This window comes from Symphalangus syndactylus, chromosome 17 (genome assembly GCF_028878055.3).
Source record: "Symphalangus syndactylus isolate Jambi chromosome 17, NHGRI_mSymSyn1-v2.1_pri, whole genome shotgun sequence".
Lineage (NCBI taxonomy): Eukaryota > Metazoa > Chordata > Mammalia > Primates > Hylobatidae > Symphalangus > Symphalangus syndactylus.
In genome coordinates, this window is record NC_072439.2 from 52,244,260 (window position 1) to 52,267,641 (window position 23,382).

Sequence of the window (23,382 nt, forward strand, 5' to 3'; positions counted from 1 at the left end):
GAGTTCAAGCTTTAGGAAAGGCCAAGGTTGCCAAGGATTAGAGTAGGGTAAAAGGTCAAGCCAGGACCTTAGGCAATGCCACCTGCATTTAGATAACAGAAGGAAGTCTGAAGAGGATGATTGGTTTTAGAGATTAGACCATTCTGAGGATATTATTTTCTAATCAAAAAGAAGAGAAATGTCTGAATCTTTAATTTGAAATAATTTCATATTTACAGAAAAATTACAAGAATAGTACAAAGAACTCAATCTTCTTACCAAGATTCAATGTTTGTTAACATTTTGTCATACTTGCTTTATCATCCTAACATATTATTTTAGGAACCACTAACAAGGTGAAACCGCATCTCTACTAAAAATACAAAAATTAGCCAGGCATGGTGGCAGGCACCTATAGTCCCAGCTACTCAGGAGGCTGAGGCAGGAGAATGGTGTGAACCCAGGAAGTGGAGCTTGCAGTGAGCTGAGATCGCGCCACTGCACTCCAGCCTGGGTGACAGAGTGAGGCTCTGTCTCAAAAGAGTAGATAGGAAATACCATATCCATTTAACTTCAGATACTTCAGCTTATGTTTCCTAAGAAGATTATTCTCTTACCAACAATATAATTACCAAATTCAGGGTATCTTATATTAATGAGCTATTATCAAATATGAATATACAGTGCACATTCAGATTTTGTCAGTTATTACAATAATGTCCTTCATAACCATTTTTTAACCTGTTAGAAGAGCCAGTATAGGTTCACCAATTATACTTAATTAAACAGTTGTCTTTTTCCCCTCCTGTCTTGTTTGAATATGTGAGTACTTAGTCACCTAAAGGATTATTTAAAATTTAAATATTTACAAAAAATGCAATATTAACATTTTGGATAAAATACTAGAAAAAAAATGTACTTGCTTAGCTAGTTTGTACTATTGGGCGTATTGGAAAGGCAAGGGAGTACTGCCTAAAATCCAGCTGAAACAACTACTAGAATTGGTGAAGTTTTACAAGGGGAGGTCTTTTATTGCTCAGAGTTGGGGTGGTGGGTGGCAAGAGTAAGAGAACATTTGGATATTAATGTGTCCCTTAGAAGAGAAATTGAAGTATATTCATATACTTCCCTTTCTGTACTGTGATTTTTATATGTATGTATTAAATTGGGCTTTTAATTATTTTGAGTTGGAAAAAATAGTATAATTTGAAGACATTTTACATCACCACTTGGGTTTGCAAATTATGTATTGCTATCCTGTATATACTGTTGTATCCTCTTAGTTTTATTCTGGTAGTTGTGTTAGGTGGCTTGTCTGCTGCGAGATTTTTAACCACAAATCTAAATCTCATTATTCGAAGTGGTGTTTCACTGGACCCTAAACATCTCTTCTCTTAGCTTTTCTATGGCTAGCTGAAGTGGGACACTAAACATTCTGACATCTATTTTCAGCACATCACCAGGTTTCAGAATTGGCAAAGAGAAATTATTTCTGAACTGCTCACCCACCATTATATATGCTTTCTGCTCATATGTTTACCACCTTCCTCTTTAGTAAATTTGTTATTTAATTTCTCAACCTGAGTCACCCCAGCCTATTTTGAGATGTTTTGATAATTATTTTCAGGTGAAATTTTAGAAACAGTTTTGAAAAAGGTGGGAATAGCTGGTAAGGTCTCTTTATTATTTATTTATTCATTTATTCAATTCTTTTTTTTTTCTTTTCATCAAATAGATTTTAAGTAAACCAAGGCTTTGAATAGAACAGAAAAGTATGTATGTGTGTACATGTGAACTAATTCACCAAATTCGATGTATTTTTTTCTACCAAATCTAAAATTCTATTGAAGAGCTTTTTAAAAAAAAAAACAAAAAAAAAAAACCAACTGAACTTGTTCAGACAAGAAAGAAATTTAAGGAACCTGGAATTGTTGAACCAGGATAAACATAGAACATCTTTTTGGGTTTCGTCATTGTTGTTGTTTTTCCATTCTAGTCTTCAGCAATTTAAAATTTTAAATTCACACCTCTTCAGTGAATTTGTGTATTTAAATCCACAGTTGGGCAACCTTTTGGGAAGAATGAAATATTAATGGAATTACTTTAGTTTTTTATTTTTATTAAGATTTGGGGTGGTAGGCAGAGGTAGAAGAAAGAGATGACTGACTCTTTGTATTCTAGCCTGACATTCTTTTTGTTTGTGTGCGTAAACATGCTCATAGTAATATTCCAAGTTACTCAAATCAGGGAATATATTAAATTTTTGTGATTGATACAGAGCTTTTAAATGCCTTAGCTAACCAAAAATTAGCTCCTGTGTTTAAACTTTAGTTGGCTACTTCTAAAGTATTTTTCATATTTGACAGAAATAAATTTAAATAAGTGATAATAATTTAGAATGTTTTATCCATTAGTAAGTATCCTCAAGAAATAATATTTTTATGCCAGTTTATCTCCTAGTTGTTTCAAAGTTTGAAGATTATTGGTGATAAATACCAAAAGATTTGGAAGGTGCTATTGTATTTTTCACTTTTTAATTGTGTGATATTTGGCCCAAAAATAGTGGTGTCTTCACTAAGTTAAAGTATGTATGCAGACAGCATGGCTGTCAGTGTCCCCAGCTATTTATGTGGCCACATATTGAGAATTTTATTTGTAATTTCAGTATCAATGCTAATGGTGGTATCCATAGTAGCTACATATTTTCTACCAATAGCAAGATGTTCAGAATATATGTAACCTTTGTCGTAGAAGACAGAAACATCTTCCTACATATCTGCCTGGTGATACAGAAGGTATATTTTCCCTAGTCCTACACATTATTGGAAGGGGAACAAGGAGGGAAAAGAGTTGCAGTTCTGGCTGATAAGACTCCTGTTTACAGTGATGCTAACCATTGGTCTTCAGAAAATTTCTGCGTTTATTTGCAGTAGCTTGTTTTTATTTTAGATAATACTTAGTCCAGAAAATGTTGCTAAATGTATTTTTCTAGAGTAGTCATAACTACTTTTGTTTCAAGAAATAAGAGATATCAACTCTTCAAAAAGCATAATATGGTCTCTTTACAAGTTCTATTTCTCCCGAGCACGGTGGCTCATGCCTGTAATCTCAGCACTTTGGAAGGCCAAGGTGGACAGACTGCTTGAGCTCAGGAGTTTGAGTCCAGCCCGGGCAACATGGCAAAACCTCATCTCTACAAAAAAAACACAAAAATTAGCCGGGTGTGATGGCACATGCATGTAATCCCAGCTACTTGGGAGGCTGAGGCACAAGAATTGCTTGAACCCACGAGGTAGAGGTTGCAGGGAGCCGAGATTGCACCGCTGCACTCCAGTGCCACAGAATGAGACTCTGTCTCAAATAAATATATAAATAAATGTTCCATTTCTTTTATGTTAGCTATTATTAAGCTCAGAGTCAAAAAATAGGAGGGTTTTTTTTTTTTTTTTTTTTTTTTTTTGAGACAGAGTCTTGCTCTGTCACCCAGGCTGGAGTGCAGTGGTACAATGTTGGCTCACTGCAACCTCTGCCTTCTGGGTTTAAGTGATTCTCTTGCCTCCCGAGTAGCTGGGATTACAGGTGCCACCACCACGCCCTGCTAATTTTTGTATTTTTCATAAAGACAGGGTTTCAGCACCCTGGCCAGGCTGTGTCCAACCCAAATATTCAGCTTTCTGTTCCTTATTATACATACATTTGAGTATTATGTAACTGGCTTCCACTTACTTTGATTTTCAGTTTTTAGAGGGAGCTCTACCTTTAATTTCAGTATCTTTTTCCTTTGCCTTCTTTATAAGCTGTTTCTACTCCTTTTGAAAGGATCAAGTGTATAAATCATTTGAGAGTAAACATGTTAAAAATACCAATAGCCTATCTTCTTAGAGCTGTTTTTCAAAGGTGTATTAATGAAATTCTTTAAGCTGTGTATTTTGTGTTTCTTCTACCAATAGGTGCATTTGATATAATGCATAACATACCAAACACTTTATATATGTGTGTATACATGTACTTATGCTTATATGTGTATATATGTACATATGCTTATATATGTATACATATGCTTATATATATTTAGTTTCTGGCATAGCTGATTGTGTCTTAAATTATATGTTGGCTCAACCACAGATATATGAAGTTTCTTGTCATTGTGTGTTGTGTCTTTTTATATGTGTCTTTTTTATTTATTTATTTTGAGATGGAGTCTTGCTCTGTCACCCAAGCCGGAGTGCAATGGCGTGATCTCAGCTGACTGCAACCTCTGCCTCCCAGGTTCAAGCGATTCTCCTACCTCAGCTTCCCAAGTAGCTGGGATTACGGGCACCCACCACCATGCCTGCCTAATTTTTGTACTTTTTAGTAGAGATGGGGTTTCTCCATGTTGGTCAGGCTGGTCTTGAACTCCTGACCTCAGGTGATCCACCACCTGGTGGGATCCCAAAGTGCTGGGCTTACAGGCGTGAGCCGCTGCATCCGGCCTTTTTATATGTTAATTTTTTGGAACATACTGTCTTCCCAGCAGTTTTACATTATTTAGTTACATTTGTATTAATTTTTAAAGTAAATTTATCTTTGATATTTTAAAGCTTATTTTTTCAATATATGTAACCTATGGAATGACTCTGTGTAATTTATTGGAGGACATAAAGGGTTGCCCTGTTTCCCCCCTTTCTCCATTTAAAAATATTTCTGACCAAGCATTGGTTTATCATGGCTAGGATTTCTCCAAACAATGTAGTGAACTTTTTTGAATAGCAGGGTGAAAATCTGGCTATATTAGTGGATAGTGTTATAGAATTTTCAGAATCTTTTAAGGAAATGTGGTTTAAACTTGAAAACAAAATTTTCTATCAAACTAAGATAAGCACATTCATTAAAAAACCAAGTTCCTTTTAGGAACTCTTTTAGACCTGTTTGATGTAGCATATCCATTTTGAAGTAATTACTTGGAAATTATAAATCATCTACCTTCTTCCCCTTTCACTGTTTTTTTATTTTAATATAGTTTCACCTTCTCACAAAAGGAAATGATAAATGACTGTAGGGAATATTTGGGATTTGGTTTTGGTAGCAGTCTTGCCAGAGATTCAAGATTATGATTGATAATATTAATACAGTTTTCTCATTAAATATTCATTTTTAGGAAGAATTCTAATTTTAAATTTTGAAGGGTATCTGGTTAATCTGAACGCTGTTCATCTGTAACTACTTTAGTTACCCAATTTCATTTCAGGTTGTTAATAAGGATGTCCTACATGTTGGAATTTAATGATTTAAACTCTTGAAATATGACCCTGTACTTCGTAACAACTAATTTTGAAAATATATACTTAGGAAAATTTTGATATATAAGTTTTGTATCTTTTAAAACGTATACAGCTCTAAAGTCCTGATTTAACCATACATTTGTGTAATGTATACACTCTTAAAATTTTTTTTGTAAGTTTTGTAGTAAAATAACTGCTTCATAGGACTGGTTTAATTGTATCTTCCAAAAAGACTTTCTAAGCATTTACCATAACAAGGCTTTTTTGTTGGCAGGCCCTTTAACAAAGGGTCAAGCAGTCGGCCCTTTAAATGACCTTAAATTAAAGCCTTGCAGACAAGCAGATTTACCAGCGTTATAGATAAGTATTTCAGGAAGTATTTACTAAATATGACTGTATATTTGTCCTATAAAAAGTAAATCTTCAAAAGATTTAAAAAATACAGTATTTTGGTTGATAGGAGATAAGAATTTTATTAAAACTTTCTTAAAACATTTGGTAATACATTAATGAAATGACCACAACTTTAAACGACTACTTCATAAATATGGATTTTTGCCTTCACCAGGTGATTACATTATAAGGCTGTGCTTTCACAGAAGACAAAGTTGTATGATTTATATTGAAGTCAAATGTGTTGTGAGATTACATTTGGAAAGATTATATTGGAAAAATTCTAATAGTTTTTCAGACTACGTGAGAGACTTAAGTGACCATGAAAGTTCCACTTTCAATGAAGTTCCATTGAAAGTTAAAATCTGTAACAGCATGACCCAACCTGTACATTTGGGTCAAGTATCTTTTGAGATAGCTGCAGAGTTTCCTTTACAATGCTGTCTTTCAGTTTTCTATAGCTTTATGCGTATTGATCATCCTCAGTAAGGGCCCTTTTCTTTCCCCCATCCCCTCCGCCCCTTTATAGTGTTTTATTTAGGGGATTAATTTAGGCAAAACTATGCCGACAAATCTATGGGTTTCCTTTTCTGTGGGTTACTGGCAACTAAAAATATAAATGTACTTTTTTATCAGACAGAAAATGTTATTAATGATATTATTCAGTGATTATCATAGATGCCCAATTAAAAGCTTTCTGGTAAAATTTAATAAATTTAACAGGATATTTTTAATGAAGTGATTTTTGCCATTATTAAATCTTCCTACCTCCAGTTTTCTTCTGTGCCCATATACAGGTGAGCAATAGGGACCACTGCTGCATAGGATACATTGTTATGTCAGTTATATAAAGCACATAATAAAATTTAATTCTTGCCATTATGTTTTCTATTTTCAAAATCGGGGGTAGTAGAGACAGATGAAGATTTAGATACAGAAATGGAATTCTGTCTTAAGCACTTAAATGATCGGTATGGATTGTTACTGATCCAGCCATCCATGCTATAAGTCTAGAAACTCAGCCAGGCATGGTGGCTCATGCTTGTAATCTCAGCATTTTGGGAGGCCGAGGTAGGCAGATCACGAGGTCAGAGATCGAGACCATCCTGGCTAACACAGTGAAACCCTGTCTCTACTAAAAATACAAAAAAAAAAAAGCCAGGCGTGGTGGCATGTGCCTGTAATCCCACCTACTCGGGAGGCTGAGGCAGGAGAATTGCTTGAACCCAAGAGGTGGAGGTTGCAGTGAGCCAAGATCGCGCCACTGCACTCCAGCCTGGGCGACAGAGTGGGACTCCGTCTCTAAATAAATAAATAAATAAATAAATAAATAAATAAAATAAGAAACTCATATACATGGATGTGGACCAAACAATATAACTCAAATGCCTTTCTACAGGACTACAAAGCTGTCTGTATCAGGTTATGGTGTTAAATCATAATTTCTGGATCATGATCTTAAACCTTTAATTGGTTCCATTTCTACTTTACTCTTTACTAACAAGTATCCTGATGGCCTGAAAATCCATGTTGAAATTTGAAGTTTGAATTTTCCAGATCAAATATGAAATTTATTTTCATTTTTTAAAGTACAAAATATCAGTTGTATAATCATGGTAAAACATAAAATTTTGCTATAAAAGATTTTTAAAGGCTATTTGATTAAAACATTTATTTACTTAAACTCTTTGCTAGAATTTTTTTTAGAATTCAGCATCGGAGGAGGAATGTGACATAATAATGATCGAAAGCCGAAAGTTTAAAAGTTGTGATGCCCTCACATGGTTGGAGGGTTATTCTAGCTTCTAAGGACTGAATGTTGTCCACAAGAGTGTCATCAGGTCATAAATTGGTAAGACTTAATGGCTTAGATTTTATGTATTATACCTGATGTTATTGTATTGAGATGAATATTTATGAACAAAATGAGCACATTGTGTAAGAGTATAATATTAAATATAAGTTAAAACTTGGAATTTAAAATATTTGGAGTATGTAAGCCTTTCAAAGTCTCTTGAGGCTGAAGGCCATATCTTTGCAGTGGTGGTTAGTAAATACATCAGTTTAAAAAAAGAAAGTGAAATCCTGTATTATAGTAAGATGATTAAAATATTGCTATTGCATCTGCTGTAGATGCCTACAATATAGTGAAGAACCCAAATACTTTCTAGGTGTTATACCTAGAAATATTTGAGAAAAAAATCCATTTTCTTAATAACATATAGCTTAATTTTATTGCTTTGGGGATTTTATTTCTTAATAAAAGACATGTTTCCTCTAAATGTCTAAAATAAAGCCAAGAAAATTTTTTCAATTCTTCCATTGAGAATACCTAAGATGCCAATGTCATATGAAAATAATATATTAGAAGTCATTGCACATTTTTTATATTCCCTGAAAATTAACTTTCTCTCAGAATTGTATTCTGCTTAGAAAAAAACTACTTTGTTTTGTGCAGTTTCTTATTTTGCTTTGTTTTACACAGCTGTATTTTGTAGGCAGACCATTGGAAGGATAGAGTTTAGCTCAGGATAAGACCTTTTTACCTTTTAATCTGAAGATCATAATATTTTGCAGATGAAGAAAAGGAGTCTGGATTATTTGTCATAGGTCATATAATTGTAGAATTCATATTTTCATTAAAGTGTGGTATGCATATCCTGCATGTCAGTCAAGAATTATTTGAAATTATTTATTTTCCAAAAAAGCCAGAAGGTATGGGTTGATATCAACTAAACAGGCCACTATATATATTCCAACTTTATCCTTAACCAGAGATATGTTATTTTATCCTTTGCCCATTCTGCCTTTTGAATAATATTCTAAATTGTTTCTGATACAGTATTCCATGACTTCGTTACATTCTATAAGCTTAAGTCCCTTAAGCCAGTAATTGCAATCAATAGTAGTCTGGAAGGAAATACAACAAATTAATTAAGTTATCTCTTATTCCATATACTTTTCTTTATTTTCTATAATCTACATAACTTTGATAATCAGGAAAATAACTTCTAATTTCTCTAGTATAGGATATCCATATGTAGTAGTCAGTGGCTGGGGTTCAGGAGATCATGTGGGATTTTGGGTAGAATTTTTTATGTTCACTTTTCTGTGAAAGGTTCAGAGCATTTGTCAGTTTTTTTTTTTTTTTGAGAGCGTTTGTCAAATTTTCATCTGTCAAAAACAGTTAAGAAACATTGCTAGTGAATGTTTTGTGTCAAAAGGACAATCCTTGTTAGACACCTAAGTATGAGTCGTGAAATAAATTTCTAATGAGAACATTGGTCCTATGACTCTTACTGATGTTTACTCAATGCTGGGTTACTATAAATGCCCATTAGACTGATGGGACAAATCAGAGCCAAGCCACATTTAGTTTAGGAATTTCGTACTGTCAGTCTTTGTGCTCAAAGGTCAATTGGATTTTTCTGCAGAGTAGTTGTGTTTTGGCTACTGAGTGTCAGGCATTGTGCTGAATATTTTTGGCACATTATCTCATTTAATTTTCACAAAGTCATATATTAATAGATATTATCAATATCCTCAGTTTACAGAGAAGAAAATTGAAAGCTTAGGGAAGTTAAGTAACTTGCTCAAGTCACATAGCCATTGAGTGGTAGAGCTAGAATTCAAATCTTATTACTAACTGGAACCTGGGTATCAGTATGCTGGTATCCTCTGAAAATTTGAAGGATAAGATAAAGGAGAATTTTATATTGTATGAAGATGTGAATTCGTAAATTTGATTTATCTTGAACTTAAGTAGCAATGGGTCATCCTCCATTACAAAAATATCTTTTAAAGTATTTGCCAAAAAAAAAATGTTGGAGGTTGCTTACTATCTAAAAGTTAAGTATTAATTGCATTAAAAAATAAATTCTTTTCAGATTTAATACTTATGAATATAAGCAAATATATGTGTATTTTTTTTAGAAAAGTCTTAGTACTTATTAGAATAGTATTAAGGAACTCACCCTTTAATATTTAGGATTTATAAACAGGAAGCACTAGGAAGCATTAATTTAAAAAGCAGCTTTGAACTGCAAGTATTTCTTGGGATAGTGGGATATATTGCATGTAAAACCCTTGTTAAATGCTACGTGAGAGTTTTCCATTTGCCTTTAGTTGCGAATAATTCTATTGAGAAACCTCCTTTTTGCCCACTTTTAAAGCATTTATCAGGCAAAATTAATTTTTTGGGATACATTAGGTTTTTTGGTTTTGTTTTCTTTTGTACTTTGTCATATCCTTTTTGTTGGTTTAATTTTACTCTCAGATTAGCTCCACATCTTATAACCTTTTCTCTATTTTTAAGTATTAATAATAAAAGGTTGAATTTACAATAATAGTACTGCTTAAAACCATAAGAATTTGTTTGCTTCTGAGTGATGTTGAAATAGTCTGCAGAGCTAGTATAAACTGTTTCTTTAGCACCATGGTTAAAAATGCACGAACAACTTGATAGGTCATCAGAATATGAGAATTCTATCTATTATATATATATATATAAAATATCTATTTTATATATATATCTATTTTATATATATATAAAATATCTATTATATATATATAAAATATCTATTTTATATATATATATAAAATATCTATTTTATATATATATATATAAAATACATTTGCACCCCAACTTCTGTAGTAGTAATATGTTTGCCTTTTCAAAATTCAAACTGGGAAGTTTGGGAAATAGAATAAGAATAATCATACTTAATCCAAGTTTTTAACACAATTACCATCTTAGTGTTTGCATATTCCCAGACTTGCAATACATATATATTAATAGTTGCAATCATGGTAGATAAGTAGATTTTCAATAGTTTTTAAACTATTTAGTTAAAACTAAAGCTAATACTGATACGTGATAGGTTTTTAATTTTGAACCGATATTTGATATTTTGACATCTGTGATACCATTCCCTCCTGTTTTTCCTTCTACCTTGCTGGTTGTTGCTTCTCAGACCATTTGGCAGGCTTTCCCTTCTGTCTGTTCTTTTAAATATTATTGGAGGCCGGGCATGGTGGCTCATGTCTATAATCCCAGCACTTTAGGAGGCTGAGGTGGGCGGATGACTTGAGCCCAGGAGTCCAAGACCAGCCTGGACAACATAGGGAGACCCCATCTCTACATAGATAATTTGCTGGACGTGGTGGTGTACCCCTGTGGTCTCAGCTGCTTGGGAGGCTGAGGTGGAAGGATTGCTTGGGCCTGAGAGGTCAAGGCTGCAGTGAGCCATGATCGCACCACTCCACTCCAGCCTGGACAACAGAGTGAGACTCAGTCTCAATAAATAAATGAATGAATGAATGAATGGAGTCATCAGAATGCTGTCTTCTTGCATTCTTCATCTTGGTAGGAGCTTATAGATGGCTTCCATGCACATGTCATCTTTATGCTGTAGGAAGTCACCTGTATGCTCTAAGGTGCTCAAACCCGTTACTTCCAGCCTAGGCATCTCTCCTTACATTCAAACTTCCCTGATCTCTCTCATAGCCGGTTAATCACAAAGTACTGCCATGTCTGCCTCCTGAGTGTTTTGCCAGCCTACCCATCTCTTGTCCCCATTCAGTGTACTATCCTTTCTTATGTGAAAATGCAACAACCTTGTGACTAGTCCTTGTCGTTTGAGTTTTCTAATGTGGCCAACTGCACCTACTGTTCTTTTTACTTGGAACATTTTTTTGTACCTATCTTTTTTTTCTCCACCCAACTGTGGCACTTCCTCTGCTAATTCTTTCCTGATCCAAGAGCTTGATTATGTGTCCCCAGAACACCCTCTAAAATCTTGCTCTGTGTTAGCACTTATCACACTTAACATCTTATATATCTCCTGCACTAATTGTAAACTCACAAACTCTGGAATTATGTTTATTTGACATTGTATCCCCAGGGTCTGATAAATGTTTAAGTTCATTACAACCCCTTTGGAATGTGGCATCACAAAATTTGGTGTCTGAAAATAATGTTAGAGATTATTGTATACAATTAGAGACAAGACTCAAATGTAGAAACCACATTACCTAACTCCTAAGTCAGTGTTTCTTGTGTATTTCATGACATTTAGGTTTTGACCACTATAAATTATTACTGCAAGTTATTAGGTAACATAGTAAGTGTTTACCATGTGCCAGATACTAATGCATTATCTCACTGAATCCCAGTACCCGGTCCTATTATTGTCCTTTGGGGAGGCTAAATATTAGCTTGTCTAAAGTCGTATCTCAGTTTTGGTGCAGTGGCTCAAGCCTGTAATCCCAGCACTTTGAGAGTCCAAGGCAGGAGGATTGCTTCAGGCCAGGAGTTCAGAGGAGCAGCTTGAGTAACCCTGTCTCTACCCACAAAAAAGAAAAATTAGCTAGACGTGATGGCACATGCCTGTAATCCCATTGAGGCAGAAGGATCACTTGAGCCCAGGAGTTTAAGGCAGCAGAGAGTTATGATAGCGCCATTGCATTCCAACCTGGGAGACAGCAAGACTGTGTGTTATAAAATAAGGTGAGAGATGGGATTCAAACCTGGGTATAACTCCAGAACCAATGCCCTTTTATTTAATATCACCTCTCAGAATTTATCTTCTGAGTTTTGAATTACAAAACTGAACTAGAAGGGAATTTAGTGGTCATTTATTCTAACCACCTGTCCTATACTTGGATCATGTCTACAGTGTTTCTTCCAAGTTGTCATCTAGCCTCTGAATACCTCCAGTGATGTCTTACTTTTGCATCCTGGTCTCCTTGTATTTATAAACCTCCTATAAACCCTTTCTGTAAAACAGGGAATCTTAAAATGTGAAGCAGAAAAATCAGATGATTGCCATCACTTAAAGCATATATAAGCGGCACTAAAAAGTCTGTGGAGACATTGAACTAGGTACATCCTCTAGTTATTTCTGTATTTTCATAGCTGCTATAATCAAGAATGTGGTTTCCAGTTCATGGCCGTAAGTCACTGGTTTTAGTACATAGTCATAAAGTTTTCAAAAATGGATAAGGAGACATTGCTTAATACCTTAGAGATCACAAGGACATTTCTCTACTTATTGATTCTAGTGATGATACAAGGACTTCATGGGAAACCTTTATATGTGACCTGATCCTCAGTGTAAAAAGAGTGAAATAAATGTGAATGACTTCAGACTCCTGGATCTAGTTTACATAGAACTTGCACTTATTCATGAGTCATGCTTAAGGGCATGGTAGTTTGAATTGTCTTTTTTATTTGACCAAAAGCCTTTAGGATTAATTCTCCCTTTAGACTTAATTTTGACTGAGTAGAGAGTGAGTTGAGTCAGCTGAGAGAACGCATAGATACTTATGAGGTATGATTATACAATCAGGCTTTTCACCAGATTTACAAATGGTTTCTCCTTAAATCCATGATTCTGATGTAAAAAAGTCTCTGTCAAGGTTTTTATCTTAAGATCATTAAGTTTTTAACATCCACTTTATTATCCATGTAGTCTTCTATGATTTAGTCATCACCATGATCAGTATATGGAGTTACCAAGTTTCACTGGCCATGGCAGCAGTAACCTGGAAATTCATAGAGCCTAGCCCTTTTCTGTTACTCAAACTTAAAACCATTTTTCTATTTATATCAGTTGCCTATATTATATAGAAACTGGCGCACTTTCCTTCTTTCTCAGTGGGTAACAACCAGATGCAAGGAACATCAAAAACCTACCTTTATTAGGGACAAAAAAATTCTCGAGGTCTGCCCATATTTTACTGTGTTCCAGCGATACCCTTAATTAGTTTCTATTGTTGGTTAATTTCTTAAATCTTTGTCCTGGCTGATGAGCCCAATATAACATCTGTTTATGCCAAACTTATAAAATATAATTAGATAATATATTGTAAGTTGTATTCTGTCTTTTTCTTCAAGTAATATGTTTACTATCAATTATATGCAGAGTAGTGTTGTAATAAGTAGACCCTGGAGATGGACAGTTTCTGCTTTTAAGGTTTAATTCAAGAGAAAGGAACATTTGATAAAAACAAAAAGATTATGGACGAATCAGAGAAGTGGAGCCTCTTGGCAAGAAAGGAAGAAGGCTAAGGAAAATGTAGGTGGAGCATTCCGTCTCAAGTGACAGTCTTATCTGGAATCTAAATCGATTTAACAAATTTCAGGTCATGATGTAAATGTAGAATTCATCATAAAAGATTTCACACAAACTATTGTAAAATTCTGTCATTCACCATGTCTAAATTATTAGAATTGTTATTGCCTAAAAGAATTCAAGGACGTGAATCTAGACTGAAATGATAAAAACTTAGATGTTAAACTTTTTGTCTCTGAAAATGTGCCTACTTGAGTGCAGTTTTCCTTGAGTGAAAAAAACCTAATGACCCTTTAAATTTTATAGTAGTGCTATTTTTTACTTTACATCAGAATCCCATTTTGAATAAGGTAATTCTAAAGCAGTGATTCTCAGCTAGGGTAATAATTTGTTTAAAAGCAAACAACACTTTATACCACTTTTCTTATTTGCTTTTAGTAATATTTATTGTTGAATTTTCTTATAACACTACTAAAGGAAGACTTGGGATACTTTTAAATACTCTTTTTGGAAATTTTTATTTGAATTAAATTAGTTATATTTCAGTGGGCTTTGGAAAAATTTCCCACAGTAAGTTAAGATTATTTTACTCTAAATAATGAAACATCGAGATCCCAAAGAAGATCCATAAGAACGTTATTAATGTCCAATCCACAGGAATCCTGTGTTTAATACACCTTGTACAGGAGAATCGCTTGAACTCAGGAGGCGGAGGTTGCACTGAGCAGAGATAGTGCCATTGCACTCCAGCCTGGGTGACAAGAGCAAGACTCCATCTCAAAAATAATAATAATAAGCCTTGTAAATGTAAATCTCAAGTCAAACAATTTTTATTAACATAAAGTTTGTGACTGCATTAAATCTTTAACATTTAATTGAATACAAAAAAATCAATTTATTAAGGAATAACTAGGATTTTATTTTGGGTGAAACATAAAACCTGTTTCTTAATATTAATCATAATTGATTTTTATTCATGTTTCACTGCCTTGGGAGATTAACTCTTACTTAATTTTCCCAAGATACACTGGGAGAGTAGACCTTATAAAGTGTCAAAGTCCAAATTGATCCAAATGATAAAACGAACTAATTGGGTTGTTGTGTGTACTGTTGTAAACAGTCTCACATAATCCTTACAGCAGTCCTTTAAGATATGTACAACTGTATCCCATTTTATAGTTGAGGAAACTAGTTTCAGTATGTTAACTTGCTAGGATCACCCCACTAGTAAGTGGTTGGAGTTTGGATTAAAAGTCAGCTAGCCTCACGCCTGTAATTCCAGCACTTTGGGAGGCCGAGACACACGGATGATGAGGTCAGGAGTTCGAGACCAGCCTGGCCAACACCGTGAAACGCCTTTTCTACTAAAAATATAAAGATTAGCTGGGCATGGTGGTGCACACCTGTAGTCCCAGCTACTTAGGAGGCTGAGGCAAGAGAATCGCTTGAACCTGGGAGGTAGAAGTTGTGGTGAGCTGAGATCGTGCCACTGCACTCCAGCTTGGGCAACAGATCGAGACTCCGTTTAAAAAAAAAAAAAAAAAATCAGCTAGTCTAATTCTAAAGCCTATGCTTTTAAGCTATTTTATTATTCTTTGTGAATTCAACTTTTTGCTTAAATAACTGCTGAATGAGAAGCTATCTTACCCCTCGGAATGTCTGACCCCAGAATGAAGTAGAGAACAAAAAGTACTTTAGACAAGAAATAGTGAACTGAAACGTAGACAACTTTAATTCTTCAGGGCCTATATTTAGAGTGTTGCCTTTATATTTGTTGAAAGTGAAAAATGTAATCCTTGGCTGGGTACAGTGGCACGCGCCTATAATCCCAACATTTTGGGAGGCCAAGGCAGGAGGATCACTTGAGCCCAGGAGTTTGAAACCAGCATGGGCAACAGAGTGAGATCTGTCTCTACAAACAAGTCAAAACATTTTTAAAAAGAAAGATGTAATCTTTGCTCAAACCCAAGCCACTATAATTTTAAAAAACATTCCAAATGGAAAACATTCATTGATTTATTAAAAATAAAGACTAGGCTCTCCCCCCACCCCCAATATGATATATTCTGTTCATTTCATTAAGGAATGATGGCCATGCTTGTGTTCTCCCTTTAGTCTAAATTAGAATCAAGCAACTGTCTCTTTAAAAACCCCCATGATATTCTTCTGAGTTTAGCCCTATTTTGAAACGGTCCCTTGACAACCTTTATTTATTACTGTACTTGGACTTTGGGGGACAGATTAGGAAGGAGACTTGGTAGCAAAGAAAAATTAATAACTTTGGAGCAAATTCTAGTCACGAAATCCCAGTGACTAGCCTAATATGATTTTACTTTGTCAAATATATTGTTCATAGAATTATGCTTTTTCTAGAATGCTATTTTAACTAACATTTCTGCACTTTCAAGAAATAGGCATAAAGAAAAGAAATAGGCAAAATGGAAAGATGAGCAAAAATTATGTGCTTTTCACTGGTATTTGGCTTTTGGTATATACATATACCAAAGGGGATAGTCTCATTTTTACTTTAGTCAAGCCTCACTGTAGAAATGGGATTGAGAAGATATTTAAACAATGTGTCTAAACAAAAATGACTTTAATAAAAAGAAATAATACGTTGAATGCTTGAGAAAGAGGCGGCAAATGTGAGGCCATTAGATGAAAAGAGTAAGTAGCATTCCTAAGAATAGTTTCTTCCCAAGCCCATCTTTTTCCATGACTCTTTACATGTTAGTGTTCTCCAGTGTTTTGGCCCCACTTGTCTTTTCATTGTTTATGCAAGTTTGTTTTCTCTATGGTTTGAGTCGCCTACTGCATTCTTACAACTTTCAAATTTACTGCATTCTTACAACTTTTAAATCTAGACTTCTAGGCCAGAGATTACTCAGGAGTTCTCAGTACCTATTTCCAGCAGCCTTCTCTCTGTATTTCTCCAACAGGATTCTACATTTCCATGTCTCCAAATTCAGTAGTCCCAAGTGAAACTTAAATTTCTTTTCTCGTCTTTATTTGCAGTGCTTTATTTGCACATCTTTATTTGCACCACCTACTCCCCAACCCACTTCATCCCCCCCAAATCTAGCCACCTTTCTGTGATACACCAGCCAACTCCTAGTTGCTCCAAGAATAAAGCCCCAGGCATCCTTAGCATTTTCTTTGTCACAGATAGTCTCTTTCCCTTATCATCTCACTGATCTCTCAAGATTCTGTGTGCTTCAATTGAAACTTGAAATATTTTCTAATCCCTCTCACCCTTTTTTTTCCTCTGAGGTACCAGTGTACATCTAAGTCTAGGTAACTGTCAGTCTTACACTATTTTTCCAGTCACCAAGAAATAATTTAAAGTAGCAGGTATTATAGTGTTGAGTTTTTAATTTGGGCTTACATCCCTTGGTATGTATTATTCACTCCTCAATAATATGCTGTCATCAGATTAGGTAGTTGCTGCTATGTAAACAGTAAAATGAAATCTCTTTCAAGAGAGCCTGCTCTAAATGTTAAGTACTTCAATATCAAAGAAAATGCCACCCTCCTCATATCCCTTTCTCCTGTCCTTTCTTAGGTCTTACTCAGAGGAAGGAAATAATCTTTTCAACCTGTTAAACTTTGCCTATTGTTAGTCTATTAAGAAATAATGATTTCATCTAATAAGAAATAATGCTACGTAGGATGACTGGTTCCTGTAATCCTAGCTACTCAGGAGGCTAAGGTGGGAGGATTGCTTTAACTTAGGAGTTAGAGACCAACCTGGGCAACAGGGTGAGGCCCTGTTTCTAAACAACAAATTTTAAAAATCAGCTGGAAATGGTGGTGCACACCTGTAGTTCCAGCTGCTCGGGTGACTGAGACTGAAGCAGGAGGATTGCTTGAGCCCAGGAGTTTGAGGCTGCAGTGAACCATGATCATGCCACTGCACTCCAGCCTGGGCATCAGATCAAGACCCCATCTCTATTAAAAACAACAACTAGCTAGCACACAAAGTCAAGTATCTTAAATATAATTCCATATTATTATAACATTTAAGTATTAACTTGAAATAGGATATTAATTAAACTTAGTTTGTTTGGAATATTTGGACTGCAATAGTGAAATTGCTGTGCAAATTTTACTTTTGTATCAGTCTTCAATTTTTCCAGACTAAATTCTTATCTCTTCCATTTTGAATGTTTTAATAGATTTTTAGTTCAGCTAGTTTTAAAACGAAGTTTCTTTAAAATGGCTCTACAAGAAAAAAGTAATTTTATCAGAATTTTACTACCAAATATTAAAATGATCCCCCCAAAATATCATAACCTGGAAATGTGAAAGAGATCTGGAAAAAGAAGATAATGTTAATTTTAATCTTGTGTATATATATATATATATATATATATATATATATAATTGGGGGATAAATTTTTAATGTAACATTTTTATTGTGTAAGTTTACATGACTTTTTGTATTATAGATCTTTACCACAAATTTTTACCATTTGCTTACCAGATTTACTTTGAATAAACAGAAATCACTGTACTGGGAGCTATAAACCTAATTTACATCACATTCGCAGATGGTTATAATTCACTCTAAACCAAGAAACAGGATATTTATAAATCACAAATATCTCTTATGTTGATCATTGTTTTGTTTGTTGAATATAGTACCTTATCTTGCAGAATGAAATAGTTTCTAGAGAAAATAGAGTTGGCACCTCTTCCCTCCTTTCTCCCTTTCCTATTTTCTGTCATTACTTTTCCTGTCTGCCATTTGTTCATGTCTGGAGTTTACACTGTACAAGATAACTCCTTCATGAGTCATTTTCATTTTAGAACATGTTTTTCATCGTTCTTCAAGATGTAGTAAAAGTACTCTTGCTTCTGTCTCTGTCCTGCATCCGCCTGCCTTCCCAAACAGATAGCCACTTTCTTAATGTGTGTATATCCTTCTTTATGTGTATATAAGCAAATCAATGCATATTATCTTCTTTAATGTAAATTATAATGTATTGTGCACACATCTGTACCTTTACTTTTAAAGATCTCCAGAATACATTGTTCCCATCTCAGTACTAGAAAAGTATCTTCATGGTTTTTTAATAGATGCATACTATTTAATTGAATGGATGGCTATGCCATGATTCATTTAACCAGAAGCGTTGCTGTTATAAACAGTGTTGTAATGAGTAGCCTTGTTAACATTATTTGCTGCGTATATAAAATATCTAGAGGATAAATTCCAAGATGAATGATTGCTGGCTCAGAGAGTGAATAATTAAGGGGAGGTCGGGAGAGAAGAGAGGGAAAAGGAGAGAAATCTGTTTTGGAAAATAGTATTACATTATAGTTTTAATTTGTATTTTTATTTTATGTTTCAGATGTTGAGTATTTTTTCATGTCTTTCTTAATGTTTAGTGTGAATTCTCCCCATTTTTCTATTGGGCATCTGGTCTTAACAGATTTTAGGAAAATTTATTAGAGACTTTTTAACTTTAAAAAAAAAAATTAGGCATGCAGTTACATAGTCCTTTCCCACCAAAGTATTAAAGAAATTCTAATTAAATGTGTTTATTTAAAGTTCTTAGTACAGATGATAAGACTGACTCTAGACAAAGGGGGTCTAAGGTAGGAGGTGGACTTCGTATAGATTGCATGCTCTTTAATCTACGCTTTACTGGCTAGCCATTGGACTAAAATTAACAAGATAAATATAAAATATGCTGAGGGCATTGGTGAACAAGGTTTTTGTAGAAGATGCTGACAATAAATATCAGTCATCATATAAATATTTAACTGAGTTTTTAATAGTTCCTTGGTAAAAGCGTTCATCACACCATTGCAGGACTGGCTACTTGAGAAAAAGGTAACATAAGTTTTGTAAAAGGTAACATAAGTTTTGTAAGTAGAAATTTTACCTGCTTGCTCAGGATGAATAATAGCTTTAAAATAACTTATTTTGTGTTACTGCTAATAATAATCTCTATGGGGCATTTTGGGTTTTTTTTAATCATGAAATTAAACATTATTTGTTTTACACTGTACTGATGGTCAATAATTAGAATAACATAACATTTTGAGTTCTTAGTTTAATTTATTAATAACTTCACCCAGTTTTTATTCTTAACCATAGAGGTTTGCATTCAGCCAGAGATTGTCTACGTGAATTTTATTTATTTAGGCCCTTTTGAAAGGAAAATTGTTATTTGTTCTTAAATTAAGCTGTGAATTTTTTAATCTCCTCTTACAGAAGAGTGGTGGATTTTTAAAATTATATTTAACCTCACAAGCTTGCTGAACTGTAGATTCATTAGATTTATTCCTTTGTAATCAGTGACTTGCATTTTCTTAATTTTCTTTCTAAAAAAAATAGAACATGCATTTGTTAGAGAATAGGCAAAATGTTACCCCGGTTAGAATTAATGCATTTTAGTAGTAATGATGTTATTACAGTGCTTATTTTGGGAGATGGGAGTGGGTGGAATAAAGGTTATAGATGATTTACTGGAAACAGTGTTATGATTCCTTAGGACTGCCCCCAAAGAAAGGTATAGCTTCCTTCTACTTGTGAGTTTCTGAACAATCAGTTTTAGTTGGTTTGGGCAAGGGGGCGTGAGCATGAAGTATGCCAGATTTACCAACTTAAAGGAGTTTGTATTACAAAAGATTTGATTGTGTAATTTGGAGAGTTCCTGTAGTGCATTTATAGTTGTGATTGTAACTCAATGCGAAGTTAGAGGAGTCTTTGAGTAAAGCAAGGCATTTATTTTATTTATTTATGTTTTGCAGTATTTTAATTAAAGATACATAAAATTTTTAAGGCATCTTCAGCTTTCTGACAAACCAGAAGAACATTTTCATTCTTAGCAATGAATAGCTGATATAGGTAAACTATATCAGCTATAAAAAGATCACTAAGCAAGTGCCTTTTCTAAGAGGTTCCCTCCCTTATTCTCAGAGCTGAACCTCTTCTAGGAATTTGCCAGATAAGATAAATGGCATATTCTGAGCACGGTTTAATCTTTGGATCCATGCTTATGGTTTCACAACTTAACATTTGGTACTTTAGTTAAAGTACTCTTAATAGTATACATAATTCTGGATTTATTTCAGGTCATTAGAGATTCTTTTTTCACAGTCTTACTACTATGGAAGAAAATACATGTGTTTTGACATTAGGTCCAGCTTTGAATCCTGTTCTTAGTATTGCGTCTTTGAGCAAGTTACTTGACCTCAGTTTCCTCAACTATAAAATGAGAAGTTGTTCAGGCTTATTGTAAGGACTCATTAAGACAAAGGTGTGCCTGTCCTAAAGTAGACAATCATTAAGTGTTCTTTTCCTCTATCTTGTTGATTTGTTAATTAGCATTTATATCTAGGGAAAGACAAAGTGGTCAAAATATGTCCATTTTGAAAAAGAGAAGTAGTTCTCTTATTTTTTTTTAGAGACAGATCTGGCTCTGTCACCCAAGCTGGAGTGCAGTAATGAACCCCGAGCTCCTGGGCTCAAGCAGTCTTCCCACACAGCCTCCTGAGTAACTAGGACCATGGGCTTGCTTTCTTTTCTCTTTTCTTTCTTTTCTTTCGTGGGTTCTCACTATGTTGCCCAGGCTGAATTTTTTTATTTTAAATAAGTAGTCATGATATCTCTGTCCACATTACTACAGATAAAGAAAAAAGTTGGTTTCTCATAGTTTTTTAAAAATAGAGATAAAGGCCAGGCGTGGTGGCTCACACCTGTAATCCCAGCACTTTGGGAGGCCGAGGCAGGTAGATCACCTGAGGTCGGGAGTTCGAGACCAGCCTGACCCACATAGAGAAACCCCGTCTCCACTAAAAATACAAAATTAGCTGGGCGTGATGGCACATACCTATAATCCCAGCTACTCAGGAGGCTGAGGCAGGAGAATCACTTGAACCTGGGAGGAGGAGGTTGCGGTGAGCCAAGATCGCGCCATTGCACCCCAGCCTGGGCAACGAGAGTGAAACTCTGTCTCAAAAACAAAAGAGAGAGAGATTAAATTAGATTACCTTTTTCTTTAGTGATTTTAACTTGTGACAAAGCGGAAATTCTTCATCTGTCCTCTTGCTTTCTCTGTAATGTTGCAAGTAATCTCATGGTAAGAGTAGGGAAACCTAGGAGGAAAAGCTGTGGTGGGGAGCCAGTTAGGATCAATTAAAAGATGAACAGCATGGAAAGCCAACCTGCCTTACTGTAGCATTGATACTTAGAGTTTTACTTTTTCTGTGAGTGTAAGTATAATTAGCTTTAAACACTGAATTCAAGCTCATTTAGTTATTTTGGAGCAGCAATTCCAGTAAATAAATATTTTCTTGTAGGCCTTACTTTCCACAGCTCTATATTTCTGTTCATTCTCTCCATATCCACAATTTTTAATGCATCTGTAAATGCTAATAAATGATTTTTATTCTAAGAATGATTCATAGTAAATAGAAAGTTTATTTTTAAAAATTATCTTTTGACTTTATTTAGCATTTCCAGTGTACCATAATAGTTTAAAAAAGAAAATTCTGAACTCATTTTTCCCTCATGTTTCTGTGGCGGTAATTGTAACACTTGATTTAAAATTGACTTATTTCAGTTTGAGTGTGTATCTGTACATACACACTAATCTGAAATATTAATACTACCACCATTGTAGGGTACTGGGTATATATACTTTGTGCTGGAAGTAAAGACAGGAAGCGTTTTCTCAGGGAGCTTAAGTTTGGAAACTGATTAACCATCAAAATATAATGTGCTGAATGTAATAATTAAAAAGAAAACAAGATATATAGTATTATAACATTAGGTGAAGGAAGGAAAGTATTGATTCTGCTTCAGTTGATCTTTCTCATTTTAAAAGAGAGTCAAATCTCACTATGATAACTTTGAACATAATAGAAAACATCTTGATACCCTCATTGAAACAGTATTTTTAAGCCATATTCTGGGATCTTGCAATAAAATAGTCTCTTATTTGCTTAAGACTACCATATTGGTATCTTCATTGTAAATATGGCTATTTAAAGCAGTGGTTCTCATACTTTAGTTTCTATCTGAATCGCCTGGAGAATTTGTTAAAATAGATTACGGGGCCCCGCCCCAAGAGTAAATCTGGGGTGGGTCCAAATATTTACATTTCTAACAAGGTCTTGGTGGGTCCAAATATTTACAGTTCTAACAAGTTTCCAGGTGATACTGATGATTCTGGTTCGGGGACTACACTTTGAGAACTGATTTATCTGAACTCAAAAAATTTTAATGCCTTCCTCATATGAACCATTAATTATTTCAAATCTATCATATCTAATTACTATCAGTATACATTGAGTTACTATGTGCTAAGCACTGAATTCACTTATTCACAAAGGTGAAGAAGTTATGGAACCTTTCTCAAGGAACTCAATCTAATAGGATCAACAGTGGTAGTATTACAATACTCAAAGTAATCACTGTCTGTATTGAGTGCTCAGTGTGCCAAGTACTGTGCGTTATTTAAACTCATTTAATCCTCACAATTGGCATATAATCCTTATTTTAAATGAAAAAACTGAGGTCTAGAAAGGTTAAATAATTTCCCGGAATTCATATAGTTAGTATATGGAGGAGCCAGAATTTGCTATTCTGCCTTTTTGCACTGTAAAAAGTTTGTGAAGATTGGTAGACCCCAGAAAGGATGGAGTAATTGGCTCTA

The 23,382-nt window shown here is 34.4% G+C and overlaps 1 protein-coding gene across 5 annotated transcripts in view; it reads left to right on the forward strand.

The window, feature by feature from the left end:
- The window catches only part of TSC22D2 (TSC22 domain family member 2), a 55,673-nt gene that overhangs the window by 26,362 nt on the left and 5,929 nt on the right, over positions 1-23,382 (forward strand). For 2 of the 5 annotated variants that reach the window (XR_008652202.2, XR_008652203.2), the window contains one exon: positions 7,332-7,488. The exons of 2 other annotated variants lie outside the window; for them this stretch is intronic. Coding sequence is in view for 1 of the 3 variants with exons in the window: in XM_063620230.1 (XP_063476300.1) it covers positions 7,332-7,374 (43 nt within the window). In the remaining 2 variants the exon portion in view is untranslated. Of the gene's footprint in view, positions 1-7,331; positions 9,481-23,382 lie in introns of those variants that run through there. One more of the 5 variants, XM_063620230.1, reaches the window with a different exon arrangement.